This window comes from Struthio camelus, chromosome W (genome assembly GCF_040807025.1).
Source record: "Struthio camelus isolate bStrCam1 chromosome W, bStrCam1.hap1, whole genome shotgun sequence".
NCBI lineage: Eukaryota > Metazoa > Chordata > Aves > Struthioniformes > Struthionidae > Struthio > Struthio camelus.
In genome coordinates, this window is record NC_090981.1 from 59,606,182 (window position 1) to 59,620,675 (window position 14,494).

The window sequence follows — 14,494 nt, forward strand, 5'->3', positions numbered from 1 at the left end:
TGATTCTTCTGTCTTCCTCCTTCCTGTTAAAATCCAAAGCAGAAACCTAACTAAATGCATTGAATAAGATGACATGGAGACTTTTTGGGAAGGGATTTGGTCTCTTTAGAGAAGCTGGGTGTTGAGATAGCAGTGCTTAGGTACTCTTTCGGAAACTGGAATTGTCATTGCCATTCCATCACGAGTCTGGTACTGATTTATTATCCGATGGTATATCTACTGTTGTTCTAGTATGTCCTTGGGCTAAGCTGGTATAGACAGAAACATTACGACAAACAAAATCTTGAGACTTGGGGTGATTTCTCATTAAATGCCTCTGTTCCTTTCCATTTTGAAGTGTAGTCACTTGCTTTATGGGGAAATGCTGAAAGTTGAGTTCCTTAGTATTTGAGAAGCTAGACAAACTTGAAGTGAGGGGCTTTTTAACTACTGCTCATTTTGCTGTAAATAGAAATAAAGATAACCCTCCTCTGGAGGCACTAGATTTCACAAAGAAAGGTTTCTAGCAATCTTGTGCTTTTTTTATTGTCATGACAAAAAGTATGACTGCTGCCTTTACACAAAAATTTTGGGAAGTCCAGTGTCTGTCTGGCTCTTAATGCTTTCTCCTCCTTTACTGCTGATGCTCTGAGGTTCTGTTTCACTTAACATGTATCAATTACTTCAAAATGCAGCTGTTTTGGCCACTTAATGGAGTTGCAATGTGTCTACAAGGTCAAGTATAAAGTGCTGATGAGGGACTTTTGGGTTGAGCCAGACCTTGACATGGAAACCAGAACGTCTGCTTTTTGATTTTTTTTTTTTTTTGAACTTTATTAAACAGATTTTTTAATTAGGAATTTTCTTCCTCCAAATCTCAGACCACCTTCTTCCCTCACGTGGTCTGCGGTTAAAATGAAGTTTTATCAGTTTGTGACATCCTACTGATTGCCACGACAGCAGATTGCCAAACAGATTTAACGTGAAGGATCGGAGCGAAGAAGCTGGCATGTGAGTGAGGAAGTGTTCTTGTCCAGCCCCATCTTTAGTAATACTCCACTTAATACTCAAAATTCTAGTCACTGTGCTAATTTGAAAGCAGTGGATATCTGCCCTCCTTTTGCCTGCTCCTGCAGTACCCTTCAGGATAGCTGCGATAGGGTGTGGAATTTCACCAAAGTACGGTTAAAGCATATCTGTGCCAGGAAGGTACAACGTTTCTTTGGTTAGTGCACCATCAATAGTGGAATAAAGCCATTTAAATACTAGATTGTGCTCACTGGGGCTGGGCCAGTTACTGTATCTGGATCCTGCCTGTTGATAGTGGGAGCTAACTAAGTAGAAATAAAATAGTTTTATTTTTAGAACTGTCTTTATATCAAGCTGTCAATTGTGCTTTTAAGATGACTGGTTTATGCCTGAAACAGATTATAGCATATCCTTTTTGGCTTGATGGGGAATATCAAACTGAGGGTGCATTTTTCAACAATTGTCTGAAGCAAGTGGAGGCCCATGCAGCTTCCAAAAAGGGGCTCTCACCTTGGCTTTTTGTTTCTGCTTCAGCCCTTTCACCAGCTTTCACTGTTCATGGGCCACCTGGTCAGCAAGATTAGGATCTTCTTTAAAGATCCTGTTATGCTGTTAGGGTGATTTGGCTTTCTTCCCATTGGCAGACTGATCTTGCTGCACGTCTTCATTCTCTAGTAGCGTTTCAAATGTTTGTGTGCCTTCCCTCTTCTTTCAGGTATCCTTCCACCTCGAAAAACAAACATGGCTTGAACAGGTGTGACATGGAAGCGTCATAAAATACTTTGTCAGGAAAAAAGGAAAGATACAATCCTGTTCAGGAACAATGTTATGCCTGGTATCAGAAGGGTAAAATATAGTTTAGCTTATGCTGTACAAACAAATAGAAGACTCCTTGTTTTAACATATGTGTATCCCAACCATATGCAAAACATGAATTGCAGTACTTGGCATGGCTTTTTCTAGGGAAAGTAGAGAAATCAGTATTTGAAATCTAAGCTGAAATTTTTAGGTACCATAATCTATTTGAACGTTATGTTAATTCAGAAGTGATGAACAAATTGAGATGCAGTGGAGCTATAATTTTTCAGTATATCTTAAATCAAAGTGGACTAATTCTAGGCAATTGTGTTTGAAACCATTAGCTTGTCTTTCAGGGACTTCAGGGCTTCAGGGTTCTCTGTTCAGGGCTTATTTCATTGCTCATTTTGCTAGGTTCAAATGGTGATGAGCTGGCTGGTATTCAAAGAAAGTACTCAAAGGTCATACATAATTAAGGTATGTAAACTTAAGTTAGTTCTAGGACATAGGAAGTCCAGGCATCGTAGCTTACAAAACACGTTTCAACATAGAGGGAAACTAATTTTTATTGTAGACCCAACAGAGGACTGTGTCTGCAATATGTGTTTGAAACGCCAATGGAGAGCCATGACCATAAGGTTTGTGATAAGTGTTGAATTTGCTGTTCAGAGTGTCTCCACAACTACTTAATATTTTGCTTTATGTAGAACATTTTGTCAGATGAGCTTGAACTACCTCTCTTCTGATTCTGTCTGGCTTTTAGGGTGTCAAACAGTGCCTTGAAGGTCTGTTTGTTCTGAGGCCTAGAACACAACAAAGTTAGACTACCTTAAGAGGCTCAGGAACAGATTGGCTTTGGTGAATATATTCATAAAGCTGGAGAAACACTGTGTTCCAGTTCAGATCATACTGCAGTCAGTTCCTGGTAAAGGCAGGCCTTTTCTTGTTAAATATGTAAGAGTTCATGGAAATATACTTTCTCCTCAGACTCTACTGAATGCTTTAACTATCACATTAAAAATTGCAATGTCGGAGTTCAGTTTTGGTCAATAAAAATGTATTTGTAAATTGAAGAAGAGATTTAGATCATAATGGGATGAATTAGCCTTTTGATTTCTAGATGAGACTCCTGAGTGTTGTGAATCAGTATTTAAAATGTAGCATGTCGTTGTAGTTTTAATTTTTGTCCATAAATACTCAAGTTCACTTTAGTATGCGTTATTTGTGAATGCTAATGACCAACTGGCATTGAACATGTCCTTGTCCCTACAATCGCCGTACTCTTGTGTTTGAGCTTTATTGTGTGTTGAACTCAGTGATAGCAAACTTGCACCAGAGCTGCTTACCCTGACAAGCTGCATGCTGAGGTATGTTCTTGTGTTGGGGCTGCAGTAAAAGGTTTTTGTTTCCTCTTTGCACATCTCTTTCTGCCCAGGTGGACCACTTGCATGTTGTTTCCAGTTCCCTAAATTTGCAGTCTCACTTCCCAGTGATGTGAAGACAGAAACTAGGCTGTTGGACGTGACTGTTCTGATCGGTTGAGAAATCTGTTTTCACTTATTACAGCTTATATAAACCATATTCATCAGTCAGTTAGCCTTGTGTTAGATGCTGTACAAGCGCTGGGGAGTAATAGTTTTCTTGTTTCGAAGTACTTCTAGTGATGGGGGATGTATTAGAATGAAAGGGTGGAACAAGAAACAGCAGGATAACACTGATGTGTGTGTGAGTTTTGGGTCTGGGCTTTTTTTTTTTTTTTTTTTTTTAATGCTCACTCAACAAAGGTATGTTACCCCTAAAGCAGGGGTAATAGCTGATTTTGAGTATGAAAAAAAATTAACAAAAGTATGAGAGAAAACAAAACACAAAAATATTGGCTACAGAGGATTGATTTAAAGGCAAGGATTATCATTTCTCTTACAAATGAGAACAAGTAGAGTGGGCATTGGGCGTGACCTCCTTGAAAGCGCAGGAAAGCAGTTTAATGATAGGGAAGAGAAGAATGCTGTCTTCCAGGTGATGGTTTCTGAATGAGATCTTTGCAGGAGTGTTCTGCATGGATACAAGAGTAGTAAAATTCCAAGTGACAAAACAGGTTAGGGGTTGCAGAAACTTAAGGAGCGATACAGCTGGAGCTGAAATTTCAGCAGACTGACAGATAGGGAAGCCCGAATCTTAAATAACTGGAACAATATGTGAGATTTAGATGTAGTCTGGATGTACAGATCTGCAGAGATCCAAGTCAACTGATAAAGATGCTTTTAGGCACTGCATTTCCCCTTTACTGTAAAGGCTGTGCAATAAATCCAATAATAGTGTATTTAAGTTGCTTTCTCAGGAGCCTCTGCATAGAGTGCATGTTCAATCTACTGCATTTGTATATTATCTGGGTATTGAATCAATGCCCTATCTTAACTCATGCTCTTTTTTTTTTTTCCCTTTCAGATTTTCTATTTTGTACATACATTGTTTTGTATATACTGTATATGATGACTTCGGTGGGCAATGAACGTACCCGGGGCTCTCGGGACAAAACACAAATTTCAGCCACACAGCCAGCACAACCACAGAAACAAGTAGTACAGGTATGTGCTACTATATAATATTCCTTGAGTTAAGAGTAAGCACTTAATAATATGCACTTCTTCCATACGTCATTGAAAGCTAAGAAAAGAAAGGGGAGGGAATAGTTTAATTAGAAGAGTATGTTTGATATCTCGTTTTTAAATGCTCAGTAACCCAACACAGCATTAAATTGTTCCTGTATTCTTGTCTCTAAATGAATTTTGTGTTCTTCGGCAATATTTCCCATCACTGAGGAATTTCATGCCTATGCTTATGTCAGGTTTTTTGTCCGGTGGCCTCAGTGTCCTCAGATTTCATCTCCTCTAACGTCATGAGGCTAGCATATGAAAGCTTTCTAGTTGCTACAGGAATTTGGGTGGGTGGGAAGAGCTTTCTGTTAGATGGGTGCCATGCTGTACAGCATGATTCAGCATATCTGCAAGTCATGAAATGCTAACCTTTGTGTGCAGATTATCTTTACAGAAAGTGAAATGATGAAGAAGGTCCATTAGTGGATTAAAAATGAGGTTATTTTCAGTATCAGTGAGACCGAAATGAAGCTGTCAACCCACTGTCTTGATGCTCAGCAACACAGTAGTTAAATTCTGTGCTTTTCAGGGTTACAGAAGGTGCAAAATGACTCTGCTTTTGGCAACTCATTATTCTGTTGTCACGTACTTCTCAAAATGGGATCTAGTTCAAGAATTGCCTCAGTTCTCTGCTGACAGTGAATGCATCAGTCTAGAGGTGCTCCCATGGGATGTGGTGTCTTTTAATGTTTTCTAGACTGGTCTTTAGCATGCAGGGGCTCCCGTTCTGTTGCGTATAGTATTAATTGTGTGAGCTCAAGTCCTCATCGTCTCCTTGCGTTGCAGTGCTTTACTTATTTGTGGTTCATGCTGATGTGTGGGCTTCAAAGCTGACTTTTGACAGAAGCAGCTGAAATTGTTTTTGTTTTATAACAACTAAGATTGCAGGATTATAGCGGGCAGGTTAAGGGAAGTGATTCTTTCCCCTTTTTTGGCATTTGCGAGACCGCGCTGGAGCGTTGTGTCTGGTTTTGGGCTTCCCACTGCAAGAAAAACATTGACAGAGCAGAGCAAGTCCAGCAAAGGGCTACAAAGATGACTGGTAGCTAGAGTACAGGATGAATGAGGGAAGGCTGAGGAAATTGGGTTTATTCAGCCTTAAGAAGACAAAGCGAAGATGTGACCTTATTCCTCTGTTCAGGTACCTCACAACAGGATGTAGACAAGATGGAGCCAGACTCTTCTCAGAGAGGTGATGGCCCAAGTTGGAACATGAAACATTCCAACTGTTATAAGGAAAAAATGATTTACCACGCAAGTGGTTGAACACTGGAATACACGTTAGAGAGGTTATGGGATCTCCATCTATGGAGATGTTTAAAGCTTAACTGGCCAAGGCCCTAAGGAGCGCCCCCCTCCCCGTGGGACCTGCTGTCAGCAGGAGGTTGCACTGAGTATCGCTGGAGGTCCTTTCCAACCTCCATGATTCAGTGATTCTAAGCAGTAGGTCCTGCGGAGTGTTTTCTGTGTTTTGTCTGAATATTTTTTTTTTCTTCCTTTTTGCGTAATGGATGCTTGTTTGGTCAATTGAATGGAAAAGATGCTTATTTAATATACAGCTATTATGTTTTAGTGCACCGTGCTTTTTTACGCTGTAGAGATCAGATAGACGTTTCTGCTTAGAAAAGCTTTATCAACAGCAATTTGTGAGATTTTACCGTTTGGTCGCCACTGATTATTTTTTCTGAATCTAGAAGAATGTTGCTTTCCCAAGTGGAGATTTCAGTGTTATGATTTTACATTAATCATAATTTCGGTTATTTAAGAAATGGCATTGCACATTTTTTCCATTACTTCTGGATAATAAATATTTTATGTAGTACCTGGGCCTATCATTGTCACTTAATTTTGGGTTTTGCTCACTTTTGTTTTCTGATAGTTGTAAGTTAATTAAAAAATCTCTTCACTTTGTTACACTGCAAAGATTACATTCCTTGCAACGTGTGAGTAATGTTTTAGCTGTCTTAAGATGATACCATTTTCTTAGTCATAATTAAAACTTGTATTAGTCTATAAAACACTGCAATCAATGTTAGTTGTTAAGCTGAGGCCTTAAAAATAAAGGAGAACTATTCATTGGGGGGAAAAAAATACTTTTTGGACAATGATTTGGGGTGTGTGTGTGTGTTTATGTAGTAAAATCTTCTTCTTTTTTAAAAAAAAAAACAAAACAAAACAAAAAACTTTGAATCTTCAGTTCCGGCTCGGTGTAATACAACTAGCATATAATACTAGTGATGCTGAACCTATTTGTATTTGCAATGCCTATGTTTACACAGGAAAACTGAAGATACTGTCACACATTTCATATATTGTTATAAAACTTGTATGTTTTGTCTTCCAATATGGACTTGTTTAAAAATGCTGGGTTAATAAAAAAGATGAATCTTAATGGCTTCCTGTTTCTGGTCAAATATGCCATCATGTCTATGCAGAAATTCCATTGTCGTCTGAATTTTTCTACACTGGGTACCTTTAACGGAAACCTCTTTGCTAGCTTAGCAATTGCAATGGACCTGGGGAGACTGAAATCTGAGCGAGGATTTAATGTGACTTAATTCTGGAAAATGATAGACCTTTTCTTTTGGTTCTTTACCAGGCTTTTAGCAAGCGCTGAGAAGGGGGTTCGTTGCACAGAGCGCTGACTGGGATGCTTTAGTGGAGATGCAGTGCTGTGGGTAGCAAAAGGCTTAGAGTGGGGAGTTCCAGAGTAGTCTCTCATTTATGTTACCAACTGACGTATGAAGCTGTCAGCATGACACTTTGAAAATGTGAAGTACTACAGAGCGTTTAACTCTGTTACAAATGCAGTAATTATCTCGGAACGTTGCCTCTCAGCATGACAAATGTCACTTCCCTCAAGGAACTGGGACAGCTGCAGCAACTTCTCAGTAAGTAAGCAGCTGATGGTGTATGTTGGAGTAATTTTTAGACTCTTCTCAGCATTTATGCTTGGTGACCTACCGCACCGCCTTGCTGTGGTAAACTCCAAAAGCAGAGCAGTTGAAGAGATGGGTTACTTGAACTCTCGAGGCACTGAATTTCATGTTGGTGTTCTCTGAAGTGAGACTTCGAAAGGTGAGATTCACCCAGCAGCCTGTGATGAATCCTTTTAGTCAAGAATTTCAGTGGATGTTGTGATACCTTCTTTATGAAAACATTTTTCTGAATGCATCGATCTACGTTTGGGATCCCGGCTATCTCTTCAGTATCAGCCGCCTTCTCTAGCTAGAGACAGAAGTCTTTTCTGGTAAAGCAGACATCAAATTAATTCCAGGACCATGTAGCCTACAGTTATCTACGGTATTTTTCTGGGAATGCCGTTCATGTAGATGCGAAATACCTCACTGTGAAGTCTGGCCTTATTTAATACGTTAGTGTTCTTGGGTTGCTTTTTCTTTGGGGCAGCCATAGTATATTCTAAAGTATGGCACTTTTACTGCGTCCATCCATTTTAGTCTGACAGCTTTTGGAGAAGCTGCTAGCATGGCTTTATTACAGAGGCACCACGTGTTCCATCAATAGCAAGATCCTCTAGCATTTTTCAGAGACTGGTGAGACCAATATTAGCTTATAGAGAAGATAAGTGCAGCTGTTCACGGGCAAAATCTTGAGGCACAACCCAGCCTCCTATTAAGTTCATAAATCCATGGAGTCATGACACTTGGAGTCAAGAGGGGGATGCAGGCAGGAATCATGAGAGATGCAGCTACTTCAGAAACACTATTGCCTGTTTCTCATGATGAAGCTCTCTAACTCTGGAATGATAGATATTAATTAAAAGTAGAAGTAATAATATCAAAGCATGGACTTCGGTAATAAGTTCTATTTTGTTACACGGTTAAGTATTTCTGAAGTAGTGACCTTGAACTGTTCTCCGATCAGATTATAATGTGTTGAAACTGCTTCTGTCCCGGCAAACCTGTTCACTGTAAAGTGGGTGTAGGGGAAGAGATGTTAATCTTTTCCATCTGTGTGTGTTCCCTGTGTTTTTTTTTTGACAATCAGGATGAAAAAAAAGTAGATAGCAATGCTAGGAGATACTTTAAAAATATATATTGTTACCTTGTGTGAATTTTATTGGATGTTTATATTTTTCAGGCAACAGCAGAACAGATTCGCCTTGCTCAGATGATCTATGATAAGAATGATGCAGATTTTGAAGATAAAGTGAAACAAGTATGTTTCTTATGGTACAAAGTTGTTATGCTCTGCAATAAGGTGCTCATAAGATAGTTTACGTTTCTGAGCTAGAGTGGCTGCTTCCAGTTTAGATTAAGCCATTTTCAGAATGATATAGTTCAACTAGGAAGAAGTGCTCTTATTGTACAACAAAAGCCTCTTTACAAGAAACTGCAGTAATATAACTCTGGCCATATAGTTATACTGGTGTACTTTGCTTTGTAGACAAGCCATGAAGCCAACGCTCATCCGTGCCAATGTCTGTTACAGATTATATCTCTCTAGTAAGGTCCTGTCAATTAAAGATCATCAAAATAAAAAACGCCTTCAGCTTGTTTGCATGTAAATACACAAGAGAAAAATTTATGGCCTGTATAAACTGAATTTGCTAATATCTTGGCTGCTTTTCAGGAAAAATGAAAGTCTAATCATAGCTTAAAGGTGAATTAAAGTTTTATTAAGAAAACAAAAAAGTCTGAGCTCCCAGATCTTCAAGACTGTCTATGGATTAAAATGATAGAATTACACTGCAAAAATGAAATCTTCTCACACTATTTCCTCTCCCATGCTGAATCTTGGGTGTAGATATTTCAAGCTTCTATTTTTTTGTCTTCAATTATATCATTAACTCCAGCAGTAGAGAGAGGTGAGTTCCTTGTTCTGCTCTGGGTGTTGGTGATTTTGCCCTGGAAGACGAGTGAACACATCGCAGGTTCATGTAGAACCTAGCAATGCACCTCAAACGCCCGATTGCGTGGCCTTGTGCTGAATTAGATTGAGGGAGCTCATCTGACTAAAAAATAACCTTCCCCCTGCCCCAACCCCAGGTTCTTTTCCAGATGGGTCAGTTCTCTGCCATTGTTTACCTTATGGCTTTTCTCACACAATGGAATAAAGAGGGGGATGTTTGAGACAGAGGAAGAGAGAATAGTATTAGACCTTTTGCATCTTTCCTCTCCTATACAGCCATCTTGGTGGTGATGGCATTTGCTGCAAACATGAAGTTTAAAAAAAAAAAAAAAGTGCTTTCTTGATTACCTTTTGAATTTGTATTTCATTCTGTTTCTTGTTTGAATCCTAAGCAGATCTGTAAAATGCAGGTACCTTTACTTAGGATTTTGGTTCTCTTTGACACAGTAGCTGTGCACTTTCTTGCAATCTGTGGTGGTGCTTATTCTTATTTTCTTATGGTGATAATTTGGATATTTTAACATGTCTGACTCTTACTGCCAGCTTATGGAAGTGACGGGGAAAAACCAGGATGAGTGCATAGTGGCACTACATGATTGTAATGGGGACGTGAACAGAGCAATCAACATACTGCTGGAAGGAAGTTCAGACACAGTAAGGATTTACTTTTATCTTAAACTGCTCTTTTTGTTTTTTTGCTCCTTTCTGCTTCAAAGGAATGATCAGGAAAGTCATGTGTGTATTTTGGGAGCTTTCAATATCTGCCTCTCCTTTCAAATTCCTCTGGAAGAAATGGAGACCAGGGCAGTTTCTCTATCACGTGCATGCCTTAGAATAGGCCAAACTTTGAAAATGTGGTGGGTATTCTGCTGATATCCTGCAGAGCTTTCCAGCCTTTATTTATGTGTAACGATTTTAATTCTTTATAGAACTGAATGGTCTGTCAGATATTGTCCTATTTTATGTCTCGGCATTGTGGAGGTGCTCCACAATAAATGCTACTGTGTATTTGAAACAAAGGTCAATTTTTATAAACCTAGAAGGTGAGACAGGTACTTTAAGTTATATGATTTATTTCTGTAGGTATGCGTTGCAGGTATTGAAACAGCAGGAGATTTCCAGATCTGCCAGTTGCATTAAAAACTCGAAGGCAGAAGAGGGTACAGCAAATAGTTGCTCCTTTCCCTAAGCTGCTCATTAGGATGGCTTTATTGAAGAGCAGCAAGAAAACTCTGACAGTGTGTATAGCAGCAAACAATGTTGTGTATAACCTGGCATAGAACTCTTTTTTTTTTTTTTTTTTTTTTTTTTTAATCCCAGGAAGTATCAGGCATGTGTCTTGATGTACTTGAAGGGATTTTTCACAGTATACTTCAGAAAGCAAACTAGATTCCATCTTATCTAAATTAGGAAAGAAACCTGGACTTCCTTGTTTCCTTTCTTGTTTTTCTTTCTTTCTTTCTTTTTTTTTTAAATGATGAACACTCAGTGTCTCATGTGTTTTATCGGGATATGCACTCTTGTTTATTGTTAATGAGGCCCCCACTTCCCTCCCCCCGCCCTAGCAAATGTCTAGGAGACACGCCTTTCTGATTGAGGGGACTCCCTTTGCTAAGAATTGAGATGATCTAAAGTGCAGAAATATATACTGCCAAGTAAGTGGGTAAGTTGGGAGTAGTGGAAGACAGCATCTCACCTTGGTAAAATCTATCTTGTAACTTACTATCTATTTTTGTAATTGTCATTTCTGGTTGAAAATAGTTTTCTAGTTGAAGAAGAATGGCCGTCTTAGTTTAGCAAACTGTTGTAAGTGATCGTGACATGGAAGAAACTTTTTGAACTCAGTTGTCAATTAGAAGCAGCATATCTAGCATTCTGCTATTTTGACAAGTCCCTCTGAACCCATTGCTCCTTGTAGAGAAAATGCAGCTCGGAAATGAATACAGAGAACTTAAAGGCCTCCATGAGGAAGGAAGAAAGAGTATCACTTAAAAGGGTCCTCATCAGAAGGTGAAGAAATGTATTCTTTATGGAAGCTTATGGGCCTGTGAACTTGAAGGGTTTGCTGTAAGGCCGTTATATTCCAGAACAGTTTTACCATGGATTTGATGTAAGCTTGGTAGCAGTGGTACTACTTGTTCTGAATGCAGATTCCGACATCTCTTTTTCTAGTTTCACTTTGATGCACTTCAACTTTTTTTTTTTTTTCCCTTTACCTCATTTGGAAGATTTATCTACCAAATTTGAGGAATTAGAAGAACAAGGAGTGATAGATAGAATGTCTCTTTGTAATTTGTTTGGTACTCTGCCAGTTTTGTCTTTTTTAAGTTGTTATGAGCTGTAAGGCTTTGTTCTGTGTGACTGTTAGATTTAAGACTTTTTACTTGCAATGATTGTGACAGTCTGGCCTTGGATGCAAGAGGCTTGTGCGGGAGAGTAGAGAAGGATGTGTTTCTTTGCATAAAACTTTTTTTTTTTTTCCTTTAATTAGTTTAACTTCTGCAGGCATAAGAGCCGTTTTATGCCTGACCGTGTTTTACTGGATAAAGCTTTTGAAGCTAGAATAAAGAGGACTTTTCAGATAGTCCTTTTTTTTTATGCAAGATAAGACCAGCAAGAAGGCTTCTGTTATATTTTTTCAAGGGTCAAGCCTGTAGCTGTAACTTGGGTTGCCTCAGGCATGCTCAGCTGCAATCATTTAGCTTCTTTATAAAAACAGGCAGCTTTGATAGTCTGTGATGGATTCCCATACCCATAGATAGCATCATCCTCTACCTTAAAGCACACCTCTAAGAAAAAGAGGCTTCTCAAAGCCTTCTTTAAAATTATGTTGAATTTTCTCTATATAAATAGCAATAAATGAATGACTTTACAGATCCTCAAACTCTAGCAGTTGTCTGAAGAAGTTCTTATTTGTAGGGAAGCGTGGATCTGATGCTTCCAAGGTTCTCCATTTATTAATACTTAAGTTACTCTTCCCATCAAGCCATGTAAAACCTTACTAAGGAGAGTCTATTTTTCTCCTCAGCTTTGCAAGAGCTTCCAGTTTCAGGGACTCCTTGAAATGACTGAAGATCTCTAAAAGGCACTGTGACTTTATTATCCAGCTTCTTTTCCTTATGGCATCATGCTCATCAGTGAAATGGTAGTACATTCTGAACTATCTAGGTTTGGCCCTTCGGTTGCCAGTGCATTGAGGTTTATTCTCCTTTGAAGTATCTCTAAAACCCTTGTGGCATTTTTGTAATACAGTTACATAGGCTATGGCAGGTGAAGCGATACGATAGTTGCTGTGTACAGGAGGCAACTGAGTTTTCTGTCACAGAGATAATGTGATGTTGCTCAAAGTAGTAGTTTTGTACTTTTAATATACACTGTCTATGCTTCACCACAGTTGGCCTGTGGCAGTGTAGTCATACTGGAGCTGAAAACTGATTTCAGCCTTCTGTCTCACTTATGTTGCTTCAAATAATGAGAGACTAGTGATTTTCTTAGGATATGGTCTCTCAAAAGAGTCACTGAAATACTGAATTTATCCTTGTAAACTGCTTTGTTACCAACTTTCTCAATAACTTTTTTTGAAGTTCTAGGCAGCTTAGATTAGCTGGTGTTTGCCTTCCTTGGGAGGGCTTCCAGTTGCTGTTTTCGGAATTGAGAGGAGGCAGGGCAAGACCTAAAATTACTGATAACCAAACTTTTTCTTTGACGTAGCTGCCTGTCTTGAGGTCACGGCTTTATCAAGTGCTTCACATTTGATGGCGCCTTGTTTACATGTGCAAATTTCCCACTTGGCTATTTTATCTAGACTCTTAAGTTCCTCGAGGTGGGGACTCCTGGCATTTATATAGATGTATCTACTATATTAATGGTTTAAAAATAATGTGTTTTTTTCTTCTTTGCAGCTATGGCTTAGTAGACAGTCCATGCAATTACATAATATGCTAGTTGCTTTCCTATTCTTAGCACGTGTTTTAGTTGTTTTGTTTTCAACTTCTACAGATGTTCCTATGGGGCTATGTGATCCCTGAATTTATTTTAATGATGAGTTTAATGTTAAAGCTGAGGTGTGATGTTCAGACCTGGGTCCTTTGTCTTGTTCAGACGTAGCCTTTCCTGAATTTTGCTGTGTATGATGAGCCATAGGTGTTAGAATAGATGATCTGGCTTATCACAGTCTTGGTTTTCTGAATTCTTACTCTGCCATTCTGGTGTTCTGGCTATCAGTGCTTGGATTCTACTAGATCTGGGTAATCTGTTTGTGTGTGTGTGTGTGGTCCCCCTCCACCCCGATATTCTCCTCAGTCTCTTGTTCACACTTATATGCGCTTCTTTCACTTCCTTGTGAGAAAAAGATTGTTCTATGCATGCTCCCTCATTAGATTTCTGTGAGTGATTGAGAGAGGCAGTTGCTTACTTTGCAGATTTTCCACAGTGTGGTCTATCTAGGCTACCTTGGACTAAGTTAAGTCCGTTATAACCAGAGATATGTGGATTCCTCACTTTCTGTGAGAAAATTAAACTCTCAAAACTTGTTTTTCTCATCTCTCCCGAAAAATACAACCTGCCTTTTTTCTGTTTTATTGGTGTAGTTTTTGTTAGATATTACATGTGTACCGTTACAGAAATACCTGCTTTTCCATGAACTGAAGGGGTATGAGGTGGGAGAATATAGAGAGAGCCGAACTGTCTCTTTGTTTTTGACTTTTGTATTTAATTCTATTCTACCCAAATAGACTTCTTGGGAGACTGTAGGGGGAAAGAAGAAAAGCCTTGGAAAGGAAAGTTCAGAAAACAAAGAGAACAGAGAAAAACGAGGGGACAGAGAAGTGAGTCGTGGACGGGGAAGTTCCAACAGACGGGGAAGAGGAGGCAGCCGTGGCCGAGAGTGTACGTATAGGGATTAATTCTTAAAGATTCGGACACTTTTTTTGCAGCTGAAGCTGGTTGAGTTGAGAGGGAGCACCTAATGGAATAAAGTCCATCAGAGCTATAACTCAGTGCTGAAGTGATTATAACTTGTATATGTGACAGGTATGCTTGATCTATCTATGTGACTCGTTTTTGGGATGGTGTGTGTATATATTTTTTCAGAGACAAACTCGATTTAAATTAAACTTCTGTTCTTTTTGATTAGTTGATCTTGTGCAAATTGCTGTTCTTTT

The 14,494-nt window shown here is 39.0% G+C and overlaps 1 protein-coding gene across 29 annotated transcripts in view; it reads left to right on the top strand.

The window, feature by feature from the left end:
* LOC104151998 (ubiquitin-associated protein 2) overlaps positions 1 to 14,494 on the top strand; it is a 243,845-nt gene that overhangs the window by 19,481 nt on the left and 209,870 nt on the right. For all 29 annotated transcript variants that reach the window (XR_011137548.1, XR_011137549.1, XM_068926046.1 and 26 more), the window contains 4 exons: positions 4,252 to 4,391; positions 8,562 to 8,639; positions 9,876 to 9,986; positions 14,066 to 14,219. Coding sequence is in view for 27 of the 29 variants with exons in the window: in XM_068926046.1 (XP_068782147.1) it covers positions 4,293 to 4,391; positions 8,562 to 8,639; positions 9,876 to 9,986; positions 14,066 to 14,219 (442 nt within the window). In the remaining 2 variants the exon portion in view is untranslated. The remainder of the gene's footprint in view (positions 1 to 4,251; positions 4,392 to 8,561; positions 8,640 to 9,875; positions 9,987 to 14,065; positions 14,220 to 14,494) is intronic.